Raw genomic sequence first — 20,909 nt, 5'->3', positions numbered from 1 at the left:
CAGCAAGCATCAGTCACCAGCAAAATGACAAAGACTTGATTCACAGAAATGACAATATTTGGCAAATCAACACTAGACTTGGACCCTCCATAAGTTACTGAGCTACACTCGATGGTATAGTTGATGTTCATCGCGGGGATTGACAAGTTGATCACCGGCGAGAATTCAACCACGATATGTTAGATGGTGCACAAGAATGAGATCAATACAAAACCTCCTTTGAATGCTTGAATCTGGCATGCTAGAGATTGATGATTCGTCTAAAACATCTTTGAAGCTATTGTGCTGAATCTAGAAAGTCAATTTCAAGTTCTAACATCAAGTGACCACGGGTATGTTGAATTGTTGCAGTGATGCAAAAGAACTCTCTAAAGGGTGGAAACAAACCCATATCTCCAACAACTGCTACTCTAGCACTGATGTAGTTATTGAGTGATAGACATGTACAAAAATATAAATAAGAATGACACGAGTATAGCACAGGGCAGAAACAAACCCATATTTACAACAACCGCTAATCCAGCGCTGATGTAATTATCGAGTAACAGACATGTACAAAAATATAAATAAGAATGTCATGAGTATAGTAAATTTATTTTAAGATCCATGCCAGACCTACAGGTGGTGTGAACCATGACTTGGTCCATCATAATAGGCCAGCCAGTATGTAGGGCCAATGCATTAAGGGGGAGGGAATCATGATTCACCCTGCAAGTAGGTGAGAGACACCTGCACAAGCTAATAGAAAAGGCATGCCTGGTGGTCCTAACAAAATTTCAAGAAAATAGAAAAACATAACGAATTTGCTTGGAACATTAAAGAGTTAGTGTCATGCATGACATGAACAAATGAAGATGTTTTTTCATCAATCTATGTTCTACCTTACGAAGAAGGGTTTCACGTTCAGTGTGATTTTCATCATTTTGGCAGCCATTATGTTCATCATTTAATGTGTCCTTTGGTTCATCAAGCTTTGAATTTGACTCATCATGATTCTTACTGTCATCTTTCAGTTTGTCATGGCGTTTATGGTGGTGGTGGTGTCCATGCCCCACCTCATAAGCTCCTTTTACAGAATTATCTTCCACATATCTTACAACCTTTTCTACTAGGAAAAAAAGTACAATTCCACCTGCAATACAAGGATACAATGGAGACAATAATTGTTAGAATGCATAGCCAACTAGAATGAACTACTATAAGATATTTCATGTTTTTTTCTGAAAAAAGTAAGTTTATGAAATGAAAGCCAGAAACTTCTTTTCCTTTTAAATCAAGGAACACTATAAATATAGACACAACCTCTAAAAGATGTGAAACAGCGCATAAACACAATAACATAGCAAAGCAAGGCAGGATTGAGTCCATCTCTGAAAATTAGAGCACATGTGGATGTGATGGCTTGCATTCATCCAATGGCCACATTTTAGCAAGGCTAAAAGAGGATCTGTTCAGAATAACACAAATAGTTCATGTGTACAGTAACCATGGTTCACCATCTGGACCACACTTGCATACGGGCATTACTGTACTGTATCAGTAACAAACTGACACATGGTACAGAAGGTGTATTTGGTCTCAATACCATGAACTGACCCATCCCAATACTATAGCAGCATAGTACCAGTATTGATATTGAAACTGGTATTGATATTGAAACTGGTATTACGAACCATGACAGTAATAAATCCAATAGTTACAATTTATGGCCAGATTCAGAACCCAATAGATTTAAAAAAGGGACCTTGACAAGAAAGAACTTTATGTCTGAGTTTGTCTATCATTTTCAGTAGGTTGCAGTTCAGTTATTACATCAAAACAGGCCAAAATCACTAATTCTCAGGGTCAAAATCTCATTACTATGACAAGATATTGCTTGCTGGACCAGAAGAAACTGAAACATAATTGTGATACCAAATAAACACATCAAAAGCATCCATAATTTATACTTCTATACTCACACAAAATGGATAATCCAACAGAAAGATCTTCTAAAGAATGAGAATGTGAATGTCCATGTTCAAGATGATGTTGATGATGCTCATGTGAATGAGAATGTTCACCACCTGAAAGAATGCAACAAGAGCAGATTATGACACAGATGATAGCTAAACAGATCATAAGAGAAAAGCTACATAGATATGCGCAATAGCAGTAGTATTACAATACTTATTAAGTATGACAAATAGATTTGCACTTATTCAATAAACAATAAATTGGATGTGATAAAATCTGTGGCATAATCAAGAGGTAGACAAAAGCAAAGAAACTTTTATTGACATTTTTATTCTCTTTGATATCAGTAAAAAGGCAATTAGGTATGTTGCCAGAAGCAATTTGAGAAAGAAACTGGTACATAGAAATCAAATAAATGAACGTATTTTCAACTATACATATCTTAGATGAAATATTTCAGAAGATATTACTGTAATATACTTGATTACTACAAGTATCAACCAAGTATCTGGGCATAATCATGTATTGGAAAATGGGTTTCAATAAATCAAGCCTGTATATGTATCCAAGAGTAATGAGACCATGGTTTGCTGTACCATCTCATATCACCTGATATAGAGCGTACCAGGCTATATTGGTACCGTACCGATGTGCCATACCATCCTATACCGATACTACCATACTGCATACTGACACTATAATAGGATTTTACCGACATGGGGTCCAATATCGAGACGGCGAACCTTGAATGAGACTGTAAGAAATAGTCTTATCCTGCTGGTTTAAGATCCTTTTATCAAGTGAGATTTACCTTTAAACTGGAGTATCTCTGATTTCAATTTTATTTTTTCACTAGTAATGGGGCAAGATAAGCTCCTAACCAATGCATGCAAGATTTCCAACACATGGTCCTTATTATTTTTTCGGACCTATACAGCTCAGTTGGCCAATGAGCGCACGAAATTTCACAAGCATGCCATCTAAAAATGGATAACAGGAATTACAACAAAGATTACCATCCAAGGAAAAGGGCAATGAAGTGTAAAGTAAAGTGGTCAAAAAGTCTTTAGGTAAGATGGTTGACATGAATCCTAAAATCATTAGATATTAGACCATGAAATAATTTAATTGGTAGGAGAGTTTGTGGAGGGATGTCAATGTGATAGAATACCGTGGAGGCAAACTGGCTTGTACATGACTTGTTGAAGAATTTGACCAATTTGGACGATCTTGTTTTTGACAAAAGTTGAGATGGGCTTTGGTGTAACTTGCATGTGAATCCATGCAACCCAGGCAACAAATTAATCTATATGTCCAGGAAACTGTTGAAAGGCCCTAGCAATGCTTCAGTCAACTTAGTATAAAAGTCAACTAACCTTTAACTCATCTACTTATGTTATCAGGTGTTACACAACATTTTAGGGGACTGTTTAGCAGATTCCTGAGGATGGTGAAAGCCACCTGTTCAGTGGATTTCAGTATCGTTAAAAATTAGGGTTCCACATAGATGCTTCCAACTCTTCCTTTTCCTCCCTACCACTAAGGGAAGTCAAAGATCTGTTGGAAGACAAGCAGAGACGGTGGTATTCGGTGTCCAAACAGGCTCTAATGAACTAACATTTTAACATGCCTCATGTTAAGTATCGTAATTTCTGTAAATAATTATCAACAATGAAAAACATTTTAAATTGTATACTCTTACGCATTATACTTCTACTTCTTATGCAACTCCTGTTTTTAAGCTTGAATGATAGAAATTCTTTAGCATATTTTGGTTGTCCAATTTGCCAGAGGCTTCACCTTGTGTTTTTTCTATGACTGAAAAAAAAAAAAAAGCAGATGGCCAGGTGAAGAAAATAAAATTCCTAAAAATAAAACAGCCATAAACTATACAGTTGAGGGGTATTGAAGTTAATCTAGTAATCTACTAATTGAAAATGATACAAATTTTAACAATCCTTTCTGGCTATCAAACTAGTGTAAAATCCTGATAGAAGAATTCCTTTGTCACATTTAAAAAGGTTGCCCTCCATGCATTTAGTTTAATATTGAGTAGATTAGTCACAAGTGTCTAAGTCTAATTAGCTTTTTTGGATAGTCTACTTTGGATCTATATTTACAACATGTTAATTTAAGGATTTTATAGTTGGACAATGAAACCTTAAGGATGGACATTCATAATGTAGAATTCTGTTATGAGTATCAGAAAAGTATTTCAAAATGTTGAAAGAGATATGAGGAATAACTAAACAAGAAATTATGAAGTACCATCTGAGCTTCAGAAATTTTACTTTGTGGACATATGTGCAGCATACAGCAAACAATATAAGTTGACTTACTCTTTTCTTTTAATTTATTACAAGTGCGGATGTGCTAACTGACCCTCCCCCTCTCTTAATCCGCACTAGAGAAATAAAATATCAATGAGAATATAATCAGATCAATAAAATCTTAATGAGGGGGCGCCACAAAATAATGTGGTATAACAAATCCTACTTTAAAAGGGGGAGTAAAAGAAATTCAATAAGAAATCTGGTATACAATATATGCGTCAGATATGATACCAAAAGCATGTGGCAGCTGATGAAGAAAAGCATCACCTAGCATTGCCCCTGCCTGAAAAAAATATAACTCAAAGCTAAGAAAGCTGCTACTGGTTTTCGTGGAAACTACTTACAAAAATAAAACTTCAAAGTTCAAACATATTTTTAACATACCATTCCACAAAGCAATATGACATTAACTTCTGATTGTACATAAAATCAATCTTAAACAACCTAAGCCATTTTTTTTCAGAAGAAAGATAGTATCTGGTCTGCTGTAAGTTCTATTTGTTTCAAGCACTTGGAGAATTTGAGCCAGCATTAGTTAAGGTCTTTGAATACTATAACAAAGCTTTATTATCAACTATGACGATGCCACAAGCCATTAAAGTAATCAGAGTACTTCAAATTTTGTCCTTTCAATAGAACCTGTGAGACATCAACTTTGACATCTGTAGCAAAATCAACATTATTAGGAATAAAAAGGCATGAAGAAAATGTGTTTCTTAAGATGCGTAACGAAGACAGCACAAAGCACAAGACTTTCAATACACCATTTGGATAAAGCCATTAAGGGGAGAAACACAAGCTCTTTGAGACCATTGATTTGTGAAATTTCTTGTTGTTTTGTCCTCTGACATATTCTGCAAGCCTTAATTATGTGTGGGAGGAGAAACTTTGATCATAAAACAACTGCCATGTAGACCATGTCTGATTCTAAAAAGGAAGGGGAAAAAACAGCAGAGATCATCTGCGTATATTGGAAATTTTCTCTAATAAAGGGTAACAAGAACCTGTTTAGCCCACAACTTATCAACATCTTTAGATATCATCAATCCAAATCTTCCTTTCGAGGATCTCTAAAAATCTATACTCTTCATTCTCAACCAACCATAACAATGATAGAAAGATAGATAGATAGATAGAGAGAGAGAGAGAGAGAGAGAGAGAGAGAGAGAGAAGCAGAGCTCACTTTCTATCCCTCTCTATATACATATAAATAGATGTATAAAGACACATGGGCAAGCCTGACAAACTTTCATCGAGAAATGGAAACTCTAAAACATCAATGAGACACCATCTCAGATAAGTATGCAAGTTTACTGAAACTAAGAGTCACAATGTTCATTTGCATGCACAAATTAAATATTTAACGAATTCACAAGAGAATAGATTAAACAAACTATGTCAATTGACCCTGGAAAAGGAGTGACTCAAACTTCAAGTATCTTGAAGGAAGAGTGCGCCATATGGAAACTTCCATAGACATCTAATAAATATTACCATCTGGCATATTTGCAAAAGAGCTTCTTCCCCCTTGGACAATCTTAGTCATCAGGTTTCAGATCCAGGCACAATATACAATGATTTTAGTGATAAACACAAAATCTATGCAACCATACCATTAGCAGACCTACACGCCTGGGGGAGTTGGTTTACTGTGAGGCAATTTTGTACTACACCCAAAGAATGAAATGTGTCTATTTTGAGTGTTCGTCTGTTCCAAGGTTAACATTAGACATAAACACTGAGAATATTGACAGAAACATTACTATAACATTGAAGAAACGGAGAAGAACACAAGAACAACTATAAAATCTCAAATTAACCAATTTTTTTACAGCTAACAGTATGATTCAGCTTGCTGCCACCTGCTAATTCCAAATTCCAAATGAAATTTCCTTTTTTTAATCATAGAGGGGTTGTTTTCCACGAAAAATGATAAAATGATCAAGATAAAATAAAGCTTTATGTGCATTGGTTTTCCACTATACATAATAAAAAACCCAGACCAAACAGGAAAAAAAAAAAGACCATTTAATTACCCCAAAAACAGCCAAAGAATCCACCAAGCTCTTGGACGGCTTCCCCTGCACTGCAAGAACTCAGAAACAAAACTCTTCAAAAATGGCGTTAACAATGAACAACACCAAAAACACGTCAATTGGTATCAGATTACTCACGTAATATCACCGGCAAGATTGCGAGGCATATCAGGGACGCCAAGCTCACCAGCAACGAGCACCCCATCGCCCGCACCCATATACCTTCGCCCCCCACCCCAAGAATCATAAAGCAAATATCAATTAAAAACTACTAAATTAGTCCACAGAATCATAACAAACAACATTTGATAAAAAAAAAAAAAATTAGAAAACCACCAACACAATCTATCGATCAGAATCATAAAAGTCAAAGAAATTCACCTATTAGTGACAACTCGCTAGGACGATCACCATGAGAATGATGGTCGTGGTGATGGTGATGGTGATCATGATGGTGGGGATGGTGGTGATGGTGATCGTGATGGTGGTGGTGGTCGTGATCGAATCGCTCGAGCATCAGATCCTCCTCCTCGGCCAGTTCCTCCGGCAGCATGGTCGACCGGATCTCCCGCCGATGTTCATGGTGATGATCATGGAGGTGATGGTGGTCGTGGTCGTAATGGTGATGGTGGCCCTCGTGGTCGGATCCGGCGGGGGTGGAGAAGGGGCAGGCCGGCGAGTGCTCCCCGTGAGCCGCGACAAGAGGGGCCGCAGCGGCAGAGACGAGAGCCAAGAGGAGGAGGAGGAGGAGGCGATGGCGCCGCCCGGACGGCAAGGAGGAAAGCATTTGATTGGGGGTTTTTTAACCGGAGGACTGGCAGCAAGTGCCCTCAATGGTCACGAAGCAGACGACGACGAAGAAGAGGACGATGATGCCCACTATGACCCCGAAGGTGACCACATCCATCTCATTTATTTGGGTTTTTAAGGAAATGGCAATTAATTATTTTCCAATTTTTCCGTGGGTAGAGAAAAAAATAAGAAGAAAACAAGAAAAAAAAAAGTTTGAGCAGGACTGCTTGCCAGGGTTTCGTACTGTGAGTCAGACGGACGGAATCCTCGGGCTTCGGTATCTGTGTCTCTCAGGTTCTTACAGAGGCCGGGGAAGAAGGGGGTGCTGTTTTGGGGTTACCGCCTCACCGGGGTGGTAAGGGTATTAACGCTCGGCGAGGGTGCGGGATCGGAGCGGAGTGGGGAGGAGGAAGCTCCTGTTGGTGGGGTGAGCACAGGGGGACCGGAAAGCAGAGATGGCGTTGCGATGTGCTACAAAGTGGAAAGTACAATAATTGCTGAACCACCTTTCGCTTCTCTTGTTAACCTTAACAATTTGTCTATATCTATGGTCTCAAGGGGAGTTTGGTTGTAGTTTGGAGATTAGTAAATAAATGAAAAAAATATATAAAAATAAAAAAATAAATAGCCATGGAGTTAAATTTAAAAAAATTATTTATAAATTTTTAGATAGAATCAAAATTATTTTTAAATTTTTAAATTAAATAAAAAAATTATGAAATATAAATTATTTCTGTATAATCAAGGTACATACCTTTATAATCTGGACATGTGCCTAATCAGATATTGAAATTAAGCAACCCACGTAATTTGAACATAAATCTGTATAATTTAACATAAATTCGTGTAATTGAACATAAACATGTATAACCAATCTGTATGGACGACAGGAACCTAAAAATAATTCTTAGCATTTCAGAAATTTTTTATTCAACTTGAAAAATTCAAAACTTAAAAATAATTTCAATTCATTCAAAAATTTATAAATAATTTTTTCTTAAATTTATCCCATCTTTACCATGTGATAGACTTTTCCAGTATTTCTCACTTTTTGGGGTCCTTTAGATTTGCTTGTAGGAGAAAAAATCTAAAGTCAAATCACTCAAACACCACCCCCAACCCAAATTACTTCTTTTTTAAGCAAATACCTTTTATATTAGATGGCAAAATAGTAAATCCACATGACAAGCTATAAGTCTTAGATTAGCCTCATGGACCAGTCAATTAATCATAGTCAAACTGGCTCCAATTTTGCTCAAATATTAAGCAATCATTCTCTCGTATACTTACTTCAGGCATATGCAAAGTATGGAATTTGGAAGGTTCCAATACTTTATTACCAATTTTTGCACCTATTTTGGGACTACTGAAAGTGACTTAGTTAAGTCTTCAGCACCTGACCTTATCAGGCTAGCATTAGCCTTTGGATTGCCTTAAGTTATTTACAGGCAAATCATAGCCCTTCACCAATGCCTATCCTCAATTGAAAGTACCCCTCATTTCCCATATTTTAAGACTCAAATATACAATCAAAAATAAGTTCATCAAAATTCATTTAAGCAAATTAAAGAGCAAGGAGTCGAAAATAGTAAAAAGGGCCCTCCCATATGGGTCCTTCTAAGAGAGTAGCGCTTCAGCATTCTCTGATGAATCAAAAATCACCTTGTTTTCTTTAGTTTACTCTTTCAAGCCTACATTCTATGATTCTTTTAAGACCTATTAATGTAAACAAATACTCTCTGCTTAACAAACAATTCCTTTTAGTTACTTCTATTCTTTGCATAATGTTGTGCTTGCTTTTCTTTCTTTACATTCTTACATTTTCTTGAATTTTTTTTAAAACCGTGTCTTAACTAGTATAATTGATTTGCTTTTAAGGCATATTTGGCCACTGGAATCAGAATGAAATTGGAATATAAATGAATTGGAATGAGAATCAGAATGATTAAATCTTCTAATACGTTTGGCTCATAACTGAAGTCAAAATTGGAATCGGAATGGATTTAAAACCTATAAGAGAATAGGATCGATTTAGCAGACTGGCATCCCATTTTCTAAATAGAAATAGAAATAAAACTCTTCCAACCAAATAACTAAAGTGGAAATCACTTATTCTCATTCATATTCTACAGTCCAACTCCCTCCGATCAAAATCTTTAGCGTAAATCCATGTAGCCCTTTCAATTCCAACGTATGGGAGATAGCTAAAGAACCCGGAAACACGCCACCGACCCCTAGAAAGCAAGCTTAGCTACGGTTTTAACTTGAAGCCTTGGGACAGGGTCTAAATGCTTATCGAGTTGGGTTTCACCCCCCGGATCCTAAATTTGGTGGTGCGGACAGGCCTAAGGATACTTAAGGACGCTTCCTCCCCTCGAGGTAAGGGTTACGTAGACGTGCAGTCATCTATTTCCTTTAACCTTCTAACAGGATAATTTTATCCTCTCACAATGCAGACTAGTCAAGATAGTGGGATAACTAGGCCTGTACGATGCTTATCCCACCATAATATATTGCCCTTGGTTGCAACACTGAAACCCTCGTGTTACCAAACCCAACTCTCACCAATCTTGGAAGTTTATTCTTATCTCTAGATTAAGAGAACCCATATTTGGTTGAAGTTTCGGGATCAGTGGAATAAATTGAGCAAAACTGAACAACAAGAGAGAAGAGAGAGCTCCTTGGATTAAATTTATTATAACTTTTCTATAGGATGAAGTAACCCAATTTTCTCACATTTTAGCCCCCTGAATGAATTCTTTTAACCACCGCTAAAGAAGCTATATTCAATGAGCTAGCGGGATAACTCACCTCTAACCTGGAGATATCGATCTATTTTCAGCCCTGCTTATCTGCTGTTTGTCCTGAAATGGTTAAGTCCTCAGAAAAGGAATAGCTATATTTTCCATCCAAGCTAGTGGACTAAAAGCATCATATCCCTAGCCAAACTACATGAAAAATAATGTCATGTATATGGTGATCAACCTTTCAAGAACCTGATAGCAAGCTTCCATTACATAGGTTACTATCATAAAACCTGCATACCAGGCAAGATTTGAGCAAGAAAATCCAACAAATCTACTGACGATTAAACAATATAAGCTAACTAATATGGATCAAAAAGTACAAAAAAATCCCAATAGCTGTTACAACCAGAAGCATCAAAAAAAGTTGACGAGTAGTTATCATACTTCATGGTGTTGATGGAGAAATAAAATCAATGTCATAACTAGTGGGTTGTAACAAGATGAGGATTAAAGCAAAGCAAGAACTAAGAAAACAGATCATGTCAACGGTGCCTCTCTCTGTTTTGAAAAAGATGACCATTACAGATTTGAACAAATGCTAACTGAAACCTGCGAAAAGAAAATGTGAAGCAGCTCATGGAAAATTTCTCCAGCTCCACATATAAGTATATTTCTTAGCTCTGCAAGATTTATATCCTATCTATTTGAGACCATTAAAGAACTCTTACAGAAGCCCAAACACTGGCTTCCACAAAATCATATGGACGATTTATATGTTTATAATTATCAGTACAACCACTAACACAAGAATGCAAACAGAAAACATATTACCCATTGAAAATCTATCTCTACAAGGTACAGACAGGTAGTTCACACAAGCACCAAGCTTTATGTACATGAAGACCCAGCACCCAAGAGTGTTTCACCATGGTTTTTATCAGGCAAGGAACCAATCTTTAATTCAACCCTAGTCTTTGTATCAACACCTTAAATATCAGCCTATAAAGCATTATCTCTCAATTGTAAACACTCACCAGTCTAAGTCCTAAGATAACAAACACTAGTAAAACTCTAGTATACATTCCTCCTAACAACTTAGGATGCCTGCACCTCCTCATTCCAGTTATGTTTTTGTTCCACTATTGAATCCATAATAAGATTTTCTCCTGCAGAAAGAGATCATAATTCAATTCAAGTTAGTTTCTAGAATCTTGGTGAAAATGCAAAATATAGGGACATGAGTGATATGAAAATAAAGATATTAGGGGGAGAATACCTGTATCCATTTAGACTTCTTGTGGAGATTCTGGTTCTGACCCACTGATAGAAGTGAAGGATGACATGGTATCCTCCTTTGACATAGCAACAAAGTTCAATGGTGTGGTTGACAACCGTCTCATCTCCTTAATGTATCCATGGTGATGACCAGAATATGTGCGCGGTGTAAGGAGTTCAGGGGTGGCATACCAACAGAAAGCTGCCGTGGAGTGGGGGGCATGAATACATTCCCATTTCCATTTGCACGATACACATTTGGCTTTCTGTTAAAACTGATACTCCGTTTCGGGCTTGGTTTGGATCCAAACAATGCTTCATTCTCTGCAAGAAGCATATTTTGTAGCTTTTTCTGATCCTGCACAAAGAAAGATGGATGCTCAATTAGTTGCTTCTCTAAAGCAACCTGGATGGATTGATAATGGCATATTGGCGAGCAAAATCTACCTGATATCGTCTTTTTTCATCTTCTTTCTGCTGTAGAGTAAGCTTATACTCCTCGAGAATAGGTACTAAACGAACCTGAAAATGTCAAATGAGATCACAGTTAACCCAATGAATGACCTAGGGAAATGGACAAATTTCATACAAACATATGAAAACGAGAGAAAAACTTAACTCACCCCATCGTACATGAATGGCATATTCCTCTCATCCTCCCAGGTGAAAGTTCTGTTTATCAGATTATCCACAATGTCTGGGAATAATCTTTCTAGTCAGCTCTGACATAACTGTAAGTTACTAGGAGATACATGGTTTGGAGCAAAAAAACAAAGTACCTGGAATTTTGCTCACAGTGATCCGTGCCTTCTCTGCCCGTTTTAGATTTAAATGAGCACCTCTTCTAGTGCTGTACCTGTTTTGGTCCTGTGTCCCAGTTGAAAGTGACAACTTTAGTTTTGCAACAAGCATAAACTCAATAATAAAGATCAAGTATTTCTTAGGAAACATTAGAGATCATTTGTGATAGAATAAGCCTCTCTCATTGGGTGCCATGCATGCGTGTGTGTGACTTCGGTGTTGCATCTACATATGGCCAAAGCAGCAGTATCAGGGAAAACCAGCCTACTTGGTTGTATTCTTCAAGCCAATTTTCTTCATCACAAGCAGCAAGCCATTTGCTTATCCTATCCATTATCTCTTTCCTGCTCATAGATTCTTCTTTTGCCTTCAGTATTTGTGCCCCAATATCGGCCAGAAGTTCGGAAGGATCTACCAGACCTACATGCAGAAGATAGATAATGGCCAGAAAAATGCAACGATACTTTCTGTAAAGCAGATGCAAGCATAACAAGAATCATACCTGAGTCTATCAATGCATTAGTTTTCTCAGGTGCTGTGCTCATGTCAGGCTCAATGTGTGTTCTTCTGCATATCTCTTCTAGTTCCGACCTTCTCTTTAGAATGAGTTCTTTCATTCTGCTGGCTTTTAGTTTTTTCAGCCTTTCTACTTCAGCTTCCGTCTGTCAAGAATATAACAGTGATCCATCTGGCTGCCCCAAAGGTGGTATTCAAAGATAAATAGACCCCAATAACCAAACCTGTTCAATTGTTTCTAGGGAAAGCAAACTAGGATATGTAATGTCCTGTTCTGGTGATCGAATGATGCAAGTTAGTCTTCCAAAGCATTTCCTTTCTTGTTCAGATGAATCCATCAAGTTCCAAAGTTCAAATAGTGATTCCACAATTTCCCTTAGCTATAGTGCAAGAACAGGTCATGAGCATAGAAAAGGGTCAAACAAAATACAAGACTGAAAAATGTTCTCATTACCTTTTGGATTCGAACTTTCTTTTCTGCTTTTAACTTCAAGACAGCTTGGGCTAGACCTTCCAATGTGTTATAACTAATGTTCGTGGACTGCCCTGAACCAGTCTCATGCAAGCTGGGATGCACTTCATCCACTGTCTTTCTAAAGTCCAGTCCAAGCACACCACATAAAGAATGCACTTCATTTATATATTCCAGAACATTATGAAGGTGACCAGACTGGAAGCAGCAGAGAAGATCATCAAAAAACATTAGTGCTAATGCTAACATTGGAAGTGGATGAATAAGCTAGCAAGCATATATCTTGCTGCACTGCACATGCAGTTATGTAGAAATCCTAATTTATGAAAAGATATTACACACTGCAACAAGATAGGTTTTCAGTGGCAAAAAATATTGCCACTAAAAGTCATAAAATTGCTGCTAAAAAGTTATTGCAAAGGAGTAGCGCCAAAAAAAAAAAGGGAAAAAAATAATAGCCCATATACACACCAATGCTAAAAGTTTAGGGGCAATATTTCTATTTTGCCTTAAAAAAAAAAAATCTGGCAAAAAAAATGCCTTTATAAAATAGAAATTTTTATGGGCACATTTTTTGCTGCTATAAGTCTACATATTTTCTTAGACTTAGAGGCAATTACTTTTGTCACTGGATGTGAAAAGCTTTTAGAGACATTATTTTGTCACCATAAAAGCCGTCATTAAAATGGTAAAACCAAATTTCTTGTAATAGGTAGAAGCACTTCCCAGATAAAATTCTGAGAATCTGGAGGCTAAATTGGATTGTAAAAGAATAACCATTAGATGAGGCATATGGTGGCAAAACATGTAATAACTGTTCCTGAGCTAGGCACTAGCAGCAACAGGAGTACCTTTATTGCACATGTTCTTAAGTTTTTTTTTTTTTTTTGATGGAATTGTATTCTGTGTAAGTTCACTTGATCAGAAATAGGGAATATTGGAGAACAATAACATGCTCATAAGGGAGATATAATCCCATGTTCATGTGACATCCTAGTTGTGCAGATAATCTTTGAAGGGTAGCTAGGAATGGTGATTTGCTTCTTGTGACCTCATTTCAGAGAGTCAATGGGAGGACCATTTGCAGTTTCATGTTAAAAAGGAATTCTTGGAGCTAAGGTGAATAAAAACAATGTTGCTGACATCTTTGTCTGGCAAGGACTTCAACTTGCTTATTTGGGAAGAGCTTCAGAGCTTGATCACAAGTTCAATATGTGGGAATGGGAAAAGAAACGATGTTGCTGGGGGGCGAGATACCCAAAGAACCTGAAAATAATGATAAGCAGCATGTATTCTATGGTTCTCAAGCAATTACAAGGAGGTGGGTTTTTCACAATTTAGCAGAGATCAAAATATCAAGTTGAATTCCTTATATTGCATCACATACATTCAACAGAAATGGACTTCACCAAAAGGAGCTATAAATTTGCACTAAATTTGCTTCTTTTTCAGCATCAGTTGGGTGGTAAGCAATAACAATAATGATCTTTTACTAATAACTTTTCAACCAATTGCATAGAAAGCTCCTAACTTCGTGAAGAATGAGTGCACTTACAGATATTTTACATGAAAGAGAACATAAGTGGTATTACATATGGAAAAGGGAAAAAAGGCCTTCTTGAAGCAATCATCCATTGCTGATGACATTAGGGATCTAAATAAGGAGTCTCGCTTACTCGAAACTAGAGCATGCCAATGACATGATGGATTTTCTAATAAAAGGGTCATTATAATTTCATAGGAAGCTAATTGACTCCTTGTTCTTAGTCCTTCACAACCTGACGCTATATTTTTCCACCTGATGAGATGTTTCTCTAGACTCCTTGGGTCATTTCAACCAAACATAATAACCATAGATACAAGGCATATATTTCAGCAATAAACATTTCATCATTATCACATCCTTGTTAAATGTTCAGGCCTCATGGAATAGGAGTAGTATCAATGCACTAACTCGAACATAATCATGAAAATGAAACTGTTTAAAGTAAGATTTTCGGCCAATTATTACCATAACCTATTTTGCTCTACTTGTTGCCATGATCTTACCTGCATTTGCTTGGGCATCGTAGAGCATTTTAGTGGTAATAATGTTGCCATATCACAACTTTTCAATCCCATATATCTTCAATTTCCCCAACAATGAGGAGGTTGCAATATTGATCTGAGCTACCTACCAATTGTTCTTTATGATCTTAAAATCCCAACATAACTTAGTTAAAATAAAAAATAACCACTCTGTCCGGTTACATTTGTGACTAGGGGAAAAAGAAAAAGATGACCACATGGCACTGAAGGCTACAAAAGAGTAAATTATTGCAGATTCAAAGAAGTTTTCATGCTATGAAATAATTAGCAAACTAAGGATGAGATACCTTCTCCTTTTGGAGAGCACGAAGCCTTGCTTGGTATTCATCAAGCTTCCTCATTGACAAATCATGCTCTTCAATAGCAACACGGCTGGTCACAGTGTCATTCTGATGATTGTGTTCTGTTAGTTCAGCACTGATCTTCTCAATCTGTGATTGTATATCAGCAAACTGCTTGACCCGTTCCTCTTTTTCTGCTCTCAGATCTTCCAACAACGGTGCTAATGAAGCAAGTTGTTCCTTCAATGATCCCTGCATTTTTTCTTTCTGCAGATATGAGAAGTTGCATAGAAATCAATTACTGAGAGACTTCTAGTCCGTTACATCAACTTTCGCTGCTAAAGTTAGACTCTGAATATCATGCAGTCAAAGAATTTCATGCTTGCAATGGCTAAAAGGCATGGGAACAAATTGATACTATATCCATAGCAACTCGGTTGTAAATTCTGGAAAATTATGATTGATGGAAATCGAACAGCATGTTGTAGTACTAAAACCAATAACTGTTGCAGAGTAAAATCATCAGATAGTTCCCTTTACCAGAACCTAACATACTTTTCAGATGTAAATTCCTATTTCGGACATCATGCCCTGTACCAATTGCAATTACATTAGCTGCTGCATTTACATGCATTGTTGCACAAGCAAAAAAAGGAAACAGTCATCCATCAATCATAATGAGCAGACAAGCTTAAGACAGTATCCCAGAAAGATGCTAACAAAATCATCACACCCGTTCTACCAGATAAACTCTATTTATATCAATATGTTAATAATGCACATGTTGCAGATAGAGATCACAGGCAAAGAATAAGAAATAACTTTCCAGTTTCATCTGCACATCACAGAATTATCTGCACTACAGCCATGATTTATAGAGAAAGTCCTCTATATGGAACATAAAAGAAGGTCTAAAAACTCCATGCAGGAGGATACGCATAGGGCAGAGAGACATGGATGAAGTTCCAGAAAGAGAGAGAGAGAGGACTAGGTCCTGCATTGATTTTATCAATGTACATGTCCAGAGGCAGGGTCATTCGAATATCTAGCCAATAGCTGGACTGCATTGCATCTAATCAAGTCCTTACATTTGTATGCGATAAATATTTTCATCCATACACATGCACATGCTCACAAAAATTAGTGATATGCAAGCTCTGGGCCACCAATATCTCTAATACATAGATATCCCACTATTCAATCCTTTTTTTCCCCTTTTAGCCAAAAGAAATTGTGGGTACAGGAAGAGTATGCTGAAAGAAAAATACAACAAAGGTAGACTATTGGAAGATGCACTGCATGCATGATGGGACTACATCAGCATCAGACTTTAAGATATCCTACTTTATTTAGGATAGAAACTGTTGTATGTAAACAAATCACTACAATACTAGTTCTGGTCCACATGCATAAATCTTTTTGCCTCCTTCAAAATATCCAATGTCAAGAATGGAGAGCAGCAAGGCAGTTGATAAACCTGTCAAATGAAGGACCTGAATAATACTCATGTATTGTTTGACAAAATGCTCCACATCAGACATATTTCAACAAATATAAGATCAGGAAATGAAAAGTGTCTTCCAAACTCAAGTTATTCAAGTAATAGCATCCATGGCATGCTCAAAAAAAGGTTGCCAGAATGGAGAGTGAATGGATGAGCAGGTGGTTGGAGTGAATATTCTAAAAGCACTTGAAGAAAGTGCTTAGGAAGCTAGTGCAGGTTCTAGTGTCTGGGAGTTTTCGAAGCAGGTATGTACACTAGGTAGAAATTTCCTGCTACTAAATCTTGAATCACATATAGATATTGTGAAAAATTACACTAAATGCAGGGAACTATAGAAAATTGAGATGCAAAATTCAAAGAAAACTTAAAAAGATTTAATCTGACTGAAAATCTGTTGTGGTGGTGAGAGAGAGAGAGAGAGAGAGAGAGAGTACATGAATTAGATGACAAGTTATTTGGTAAATTTGGGATGCAAAATTCAAAGAAAAAAAGATGTGTGTGTGTGTGTGTGAGAGAGAGAGAGAGAGAGTACATGAATTAGATGACAAGTTATTTGGTAAATTTGGTTCACATTTGGACTATAACATTTTCTGCACTGTCAGCATTCAACTGAAGACAGAAAACAGAAGATAGTAATCTCCTTCTTCTACAATGTCCTATCCAAACCAAAAGTTGCAACTAAAAGTTATGAAATACATGCACATATACTCCTAGTGATTTTACCATAACCAACATCCTCATTTTATTTCACTCACTGCTAGATAAAGTCAAGATTATTGTGTTGTCTCAAATAAAAAATAAAACAACTTGAGGACTTTTAAATGTAGAACAATGGGATCATTGCAGGGACAGGAAGCAGAAAGAGGAGGTTGGGTTTTTTTATTCATGAGTTAGTCTCAATGGGTTACTGTACTTGCTATTGCAAAATCAAAATCCAGGACTAAACTTGAACTCAACAATTATTGTCAACTAACATGGTGCAGAAAAGTGGAAATCAGTTATTACCAATATACATTAGCATGATTCAGAATAGCTTCCACTACAGCATTATTGTTAGTTTGTATATATCAATATGGAGGTGCACCTTCATATGGAGAATGTGCTCCCCAAGGGAAGCCATGAGAGTCGAAAGCTCTGCTTCTTTTGCAGCCACAGACTGACGAAGCTGTGCCTTGGCCTTGCTGGCTTCATCAAGCTTCCTCCAGTATACTTCCAAGCACTCCCTCTCAATCTCCAACAACATACGCTGTTTGTCTTCTTCACTCTCCCCTATCTCCACCCATATGTGCTGTTCTCACACAGTAAAAGTAAATGAATACTTAGGCCATGCTAGAATTACCGTCTTTAATGTAACAAGCTTTTTAATGTAACAGGCTTTTTAATGCAACAAGCTTTGGAAAGGAATAAGAAGATACACTATATGCATGCTTCCATCATAACATTCTCTTACATACAATAAAACATAATTTAGAACTTCTCAGATTACTATAAGAAGCGAATTCATTGGAAAGGGCCGGGGGTTGGAGGGGGGGATCTTCAAGAAGAACAACAATTATACATAATTGGTAGAAAGAAGCCACATATCTTATCTATCTATTTAATCTAAAATACAAAGACACCAAATTTGACCTATGTTCGGATTACAGGGTAGAAGACCTTAAAAATGACAAGCTATCACATTATGAATTCCTCTAAAGGTCAAAGTAAAGTTTCATATAAAATAAAAGTGCTCTATTTGCAACTTGATAAAATTCTAGGAGCAAAATAAATTTACTCTTTACTGAGAAAACCCATAAAAGATGAGCAATTTCCTTTTCTCCTCAGGAACCAAATTGGCAACGAAACACCACGTATAAACACATACAAAAAAAAAAAAAAAAGGTAGAAAAGGACTTCCATGATGAACCCAAAAAAGCCCCCAAATTGAGCACTAAAATCTTACCTTTAACCCATAAATGAACAAAAAGTCCTATTTTTTAAACAGACAAATAACAAAAGACATATCATGACCCATTGCATTCCAACACAAAATCAGAGAGAGAGAGAGAGAGAGGAAATGACCTGAAGCTCTCTAAGCAAAGCACCACAGCTGGTCTCCATGCTGACACTGGTAAACGATCTCGTCCCCACCCCAACCCCCACCATTCCTTCCCCCTTCCACCCTCCCCTTCCTCACCGCTCAGAACTTAAGCAAGAGAGAAGAAAAGACTAAGAGAAGAACAAGGAGAAGAAAAGGATCGAGCTTTCTCTCCTCAGCCCTCAGAAACGGGAGTCCTCACCGTGAGAGAGAGTACGAGAGAGACAGGAAGCAAGTCCGGAAGAGAAAAGGAGAGGTAAACGAGAGCACTTCTTCACTCTTCCTTAGTGCTTATTTTCCTCTCCCAGATCCCTTTTTCTCGCTTGGGACTGCAGAGAGAGATTAAGGCAAATGGAAGGGGAGAGGAACTGCCATTAAAGGCCAATAAGCTCCCAAAATGGCAGTTGAAGTAGAAAAAGATAGAAAGCAGAGGAAGAGAATGGAAACGATGCTGTTGATGTCACGCCTTGGATCGGAGTTTGGGGAAGAAAAAAAAAAAAAATAACGAGAGGAGAGAAAAGAGAAGAAAAAAAAAAAAAAAAAAAAAAAAAAAAAGTATATATATATATATATTAAAAATTTAAAAAAATATTTTTTTCAAAAAAAAGAAAAAAAATTACAACCCTTTTTTTATTACTATATCTTTGAAAGAAATCTAATAATCCTAATGAGGAATCAAAAAAATATATTATTTTTTAATTTTTTTATTTTTTTTGTTAATTTTTTTCAGTTTAATTGGATGAAAAACTTAAGTGGAAGGTTTGAAATAGATTTTAAATTAAAATATAATATTAATTTTTATTTTTATTATTAAAAAAATAAAATAAAAATTATAAAAAATTATTAATTATTAATTTTTTATTTTTAATTTTTTGAAAAAAAATTATAAATTTAAAAAAAAATTATTTTTATTTTTTTAATAAAAAATTTTAATCAAGAGAAAGTTAATACTTTCTTTCTCATTCTTTTCTTTTCTATCCTATTCTTCCTTTCCAAGCAAGACGTGGGTGCAGGGATTAGAAAGAAGAGTAATTTGAAAGATTAATTTGAAATTTTTTTTAAAAAAATTTAAAATATTAAAATATGAGTAAAATTATGAAAAATAACAAAAAAAAAACCCAGGGCTTTGATAGAAGTGAATGGAGTTTTTTAATGTGTTAAGATTAATCAATTCACGAGGTTGCAAAGAAATGGTACCTGATGCGTTTCTTGGGGATAGGGAACTGACAATTGTCTCTTTTATAATCTCGTTAGGGAGATGGAAATATGAAATCTTTATGGATGATTCCTAGAAATAAAAATGAGTTTTTTTTTTTTTGGTGGATGTGCTGCGAGCATTTCCTTTAAGCAATGAATTCGTTACTTCTGGTGCAGTGTTTTGTGGACTATGGTTGGCATGCATCAGCTTCAAGTCGATTGTTGAAGTGAAAGAGAAGGAAGGGGCTTCAAATAAAGGAACTACACTACTAACACTGGCACAAGATAAAGAGTAGGAAAGAAGAGAAGAGAATACAAGGGAAATTGACCTTGTACCAAATTGTATGAGGGGTCCAGGGAGAGGACCAAAGTTGCTACGTGTTCCTCCCACGCATGGCATTGCTGCTGTGATACCTGCTGTACTTTGTGAGCGTATTCTGGAAAATTTATTCTGGAAAATGCTAGATGGACTCCCAAGTCTCTTCTCAGGTGATGCCTTTTTCTTTTTCTGTTTGTGGTATTGGAATATCGTATTCATTCATTGCTAACATATGAATAAATGAGCACTGCACTCATTTATAACTAACATATATGACTCTAAAAAATCCAGCAAGTATTTTGAAGTATTTTTATCTTTGTTTTTCTTCCCAAAATAATTCCCATTATCCATTGTATGTCTCCTAAAAGAAAAACTGATAATATTTTTTATGGATGATATCACTTTGATTCATTTCTTGTTCAATACTCCTGTAAAGGCCAACTCTATCAACTATTGTCAGATAAATATACTCCCATGTCATCAAAAATAAATACATTCCCAATTTGTCAGAGATA

General features: G+C 36.4%; 3 protein-coding genes across 3 annotated transcripts in view; all 3 read right to left on the bottom strand.

Moving 5' to 3' along the window:
* The window catches only part of LOC105053156 (IAA-alanine resistance protein 1), a 14,618-nt gene extending 6,983 nt beyond the window's left edge, over positions 1-7,635 (bottom strand). Inside the window, 7 exon segments of the mRNA XM_073244244.1 lie at positions 882-1,132; positions 1,962-2,066; positions 4,521-4,572; positions 6,326-6,375; positions 6,464-6,547; positions 6,707-7,232; positions 7,362-7,635. Coding sequence (XP_073100345.1) covers positions 882-1,132; positions 1,962-2,066; positions 4,521-4,572; positions 6,326-6,375; positions 6,464-6,547; positions 6,707-7,112 — 948 coding nt within the window. The 5' untranslated portion in view covers positions 7,113-7,232; positions 7,362-7,635.
* LOC140852081 (annexin D5-like) overlaps positions 1-20,909 on the bottom strand; it is a 207,683-nt gene that overhangs the window by 55,220 nt on the left and 131,554 nt on the right. The gene's annotated exons all lie outside the window — the stretch shown is intronic.
* LOC105053329 (65-kDa microtubule-associated protein 6) lies at positions 11,140-19,364 on the bottom strand. The gene is given in 12 exon segments (XM_073244834.1): positions 11,140-11,329; positions 11,332-11,497; positions 11,587-11,661; positions 11,763-11,836; positions 11,919-12,006; positions 12,209-12,360; positions 12,443-12,602; positions 12,681-12,836; positions 12,911-13,126; positions 15,304-15,564; positions 17,886-18,089; positions 18,863-19,364. Coding segments are annotated over 12 exon segments (1,815 nt in total). The 5' UTR covers positions 18,947-19,364; the 3' UTR covers positions 11,140-11,150.

This window comes from Elaeis guineensis, chromosome 10, assembly GCF_000442705.2.
Source record: "Elaeis guineensis isolate ETL-2024a chromosome 10, EG11, whole genome shotgun sequence".
In the NCBI taxonomy this organism is placed as follows: domain Eukaryota; kingdom Viridiplantae; phylum Streptophyta; class Magnoliopsida; order Arecales; family Arecaceae; genus Elaeis; species Elaeis guineensis.
This window is presented reverse-complemented; position numbering and strand designations above follow the sequence as displayed.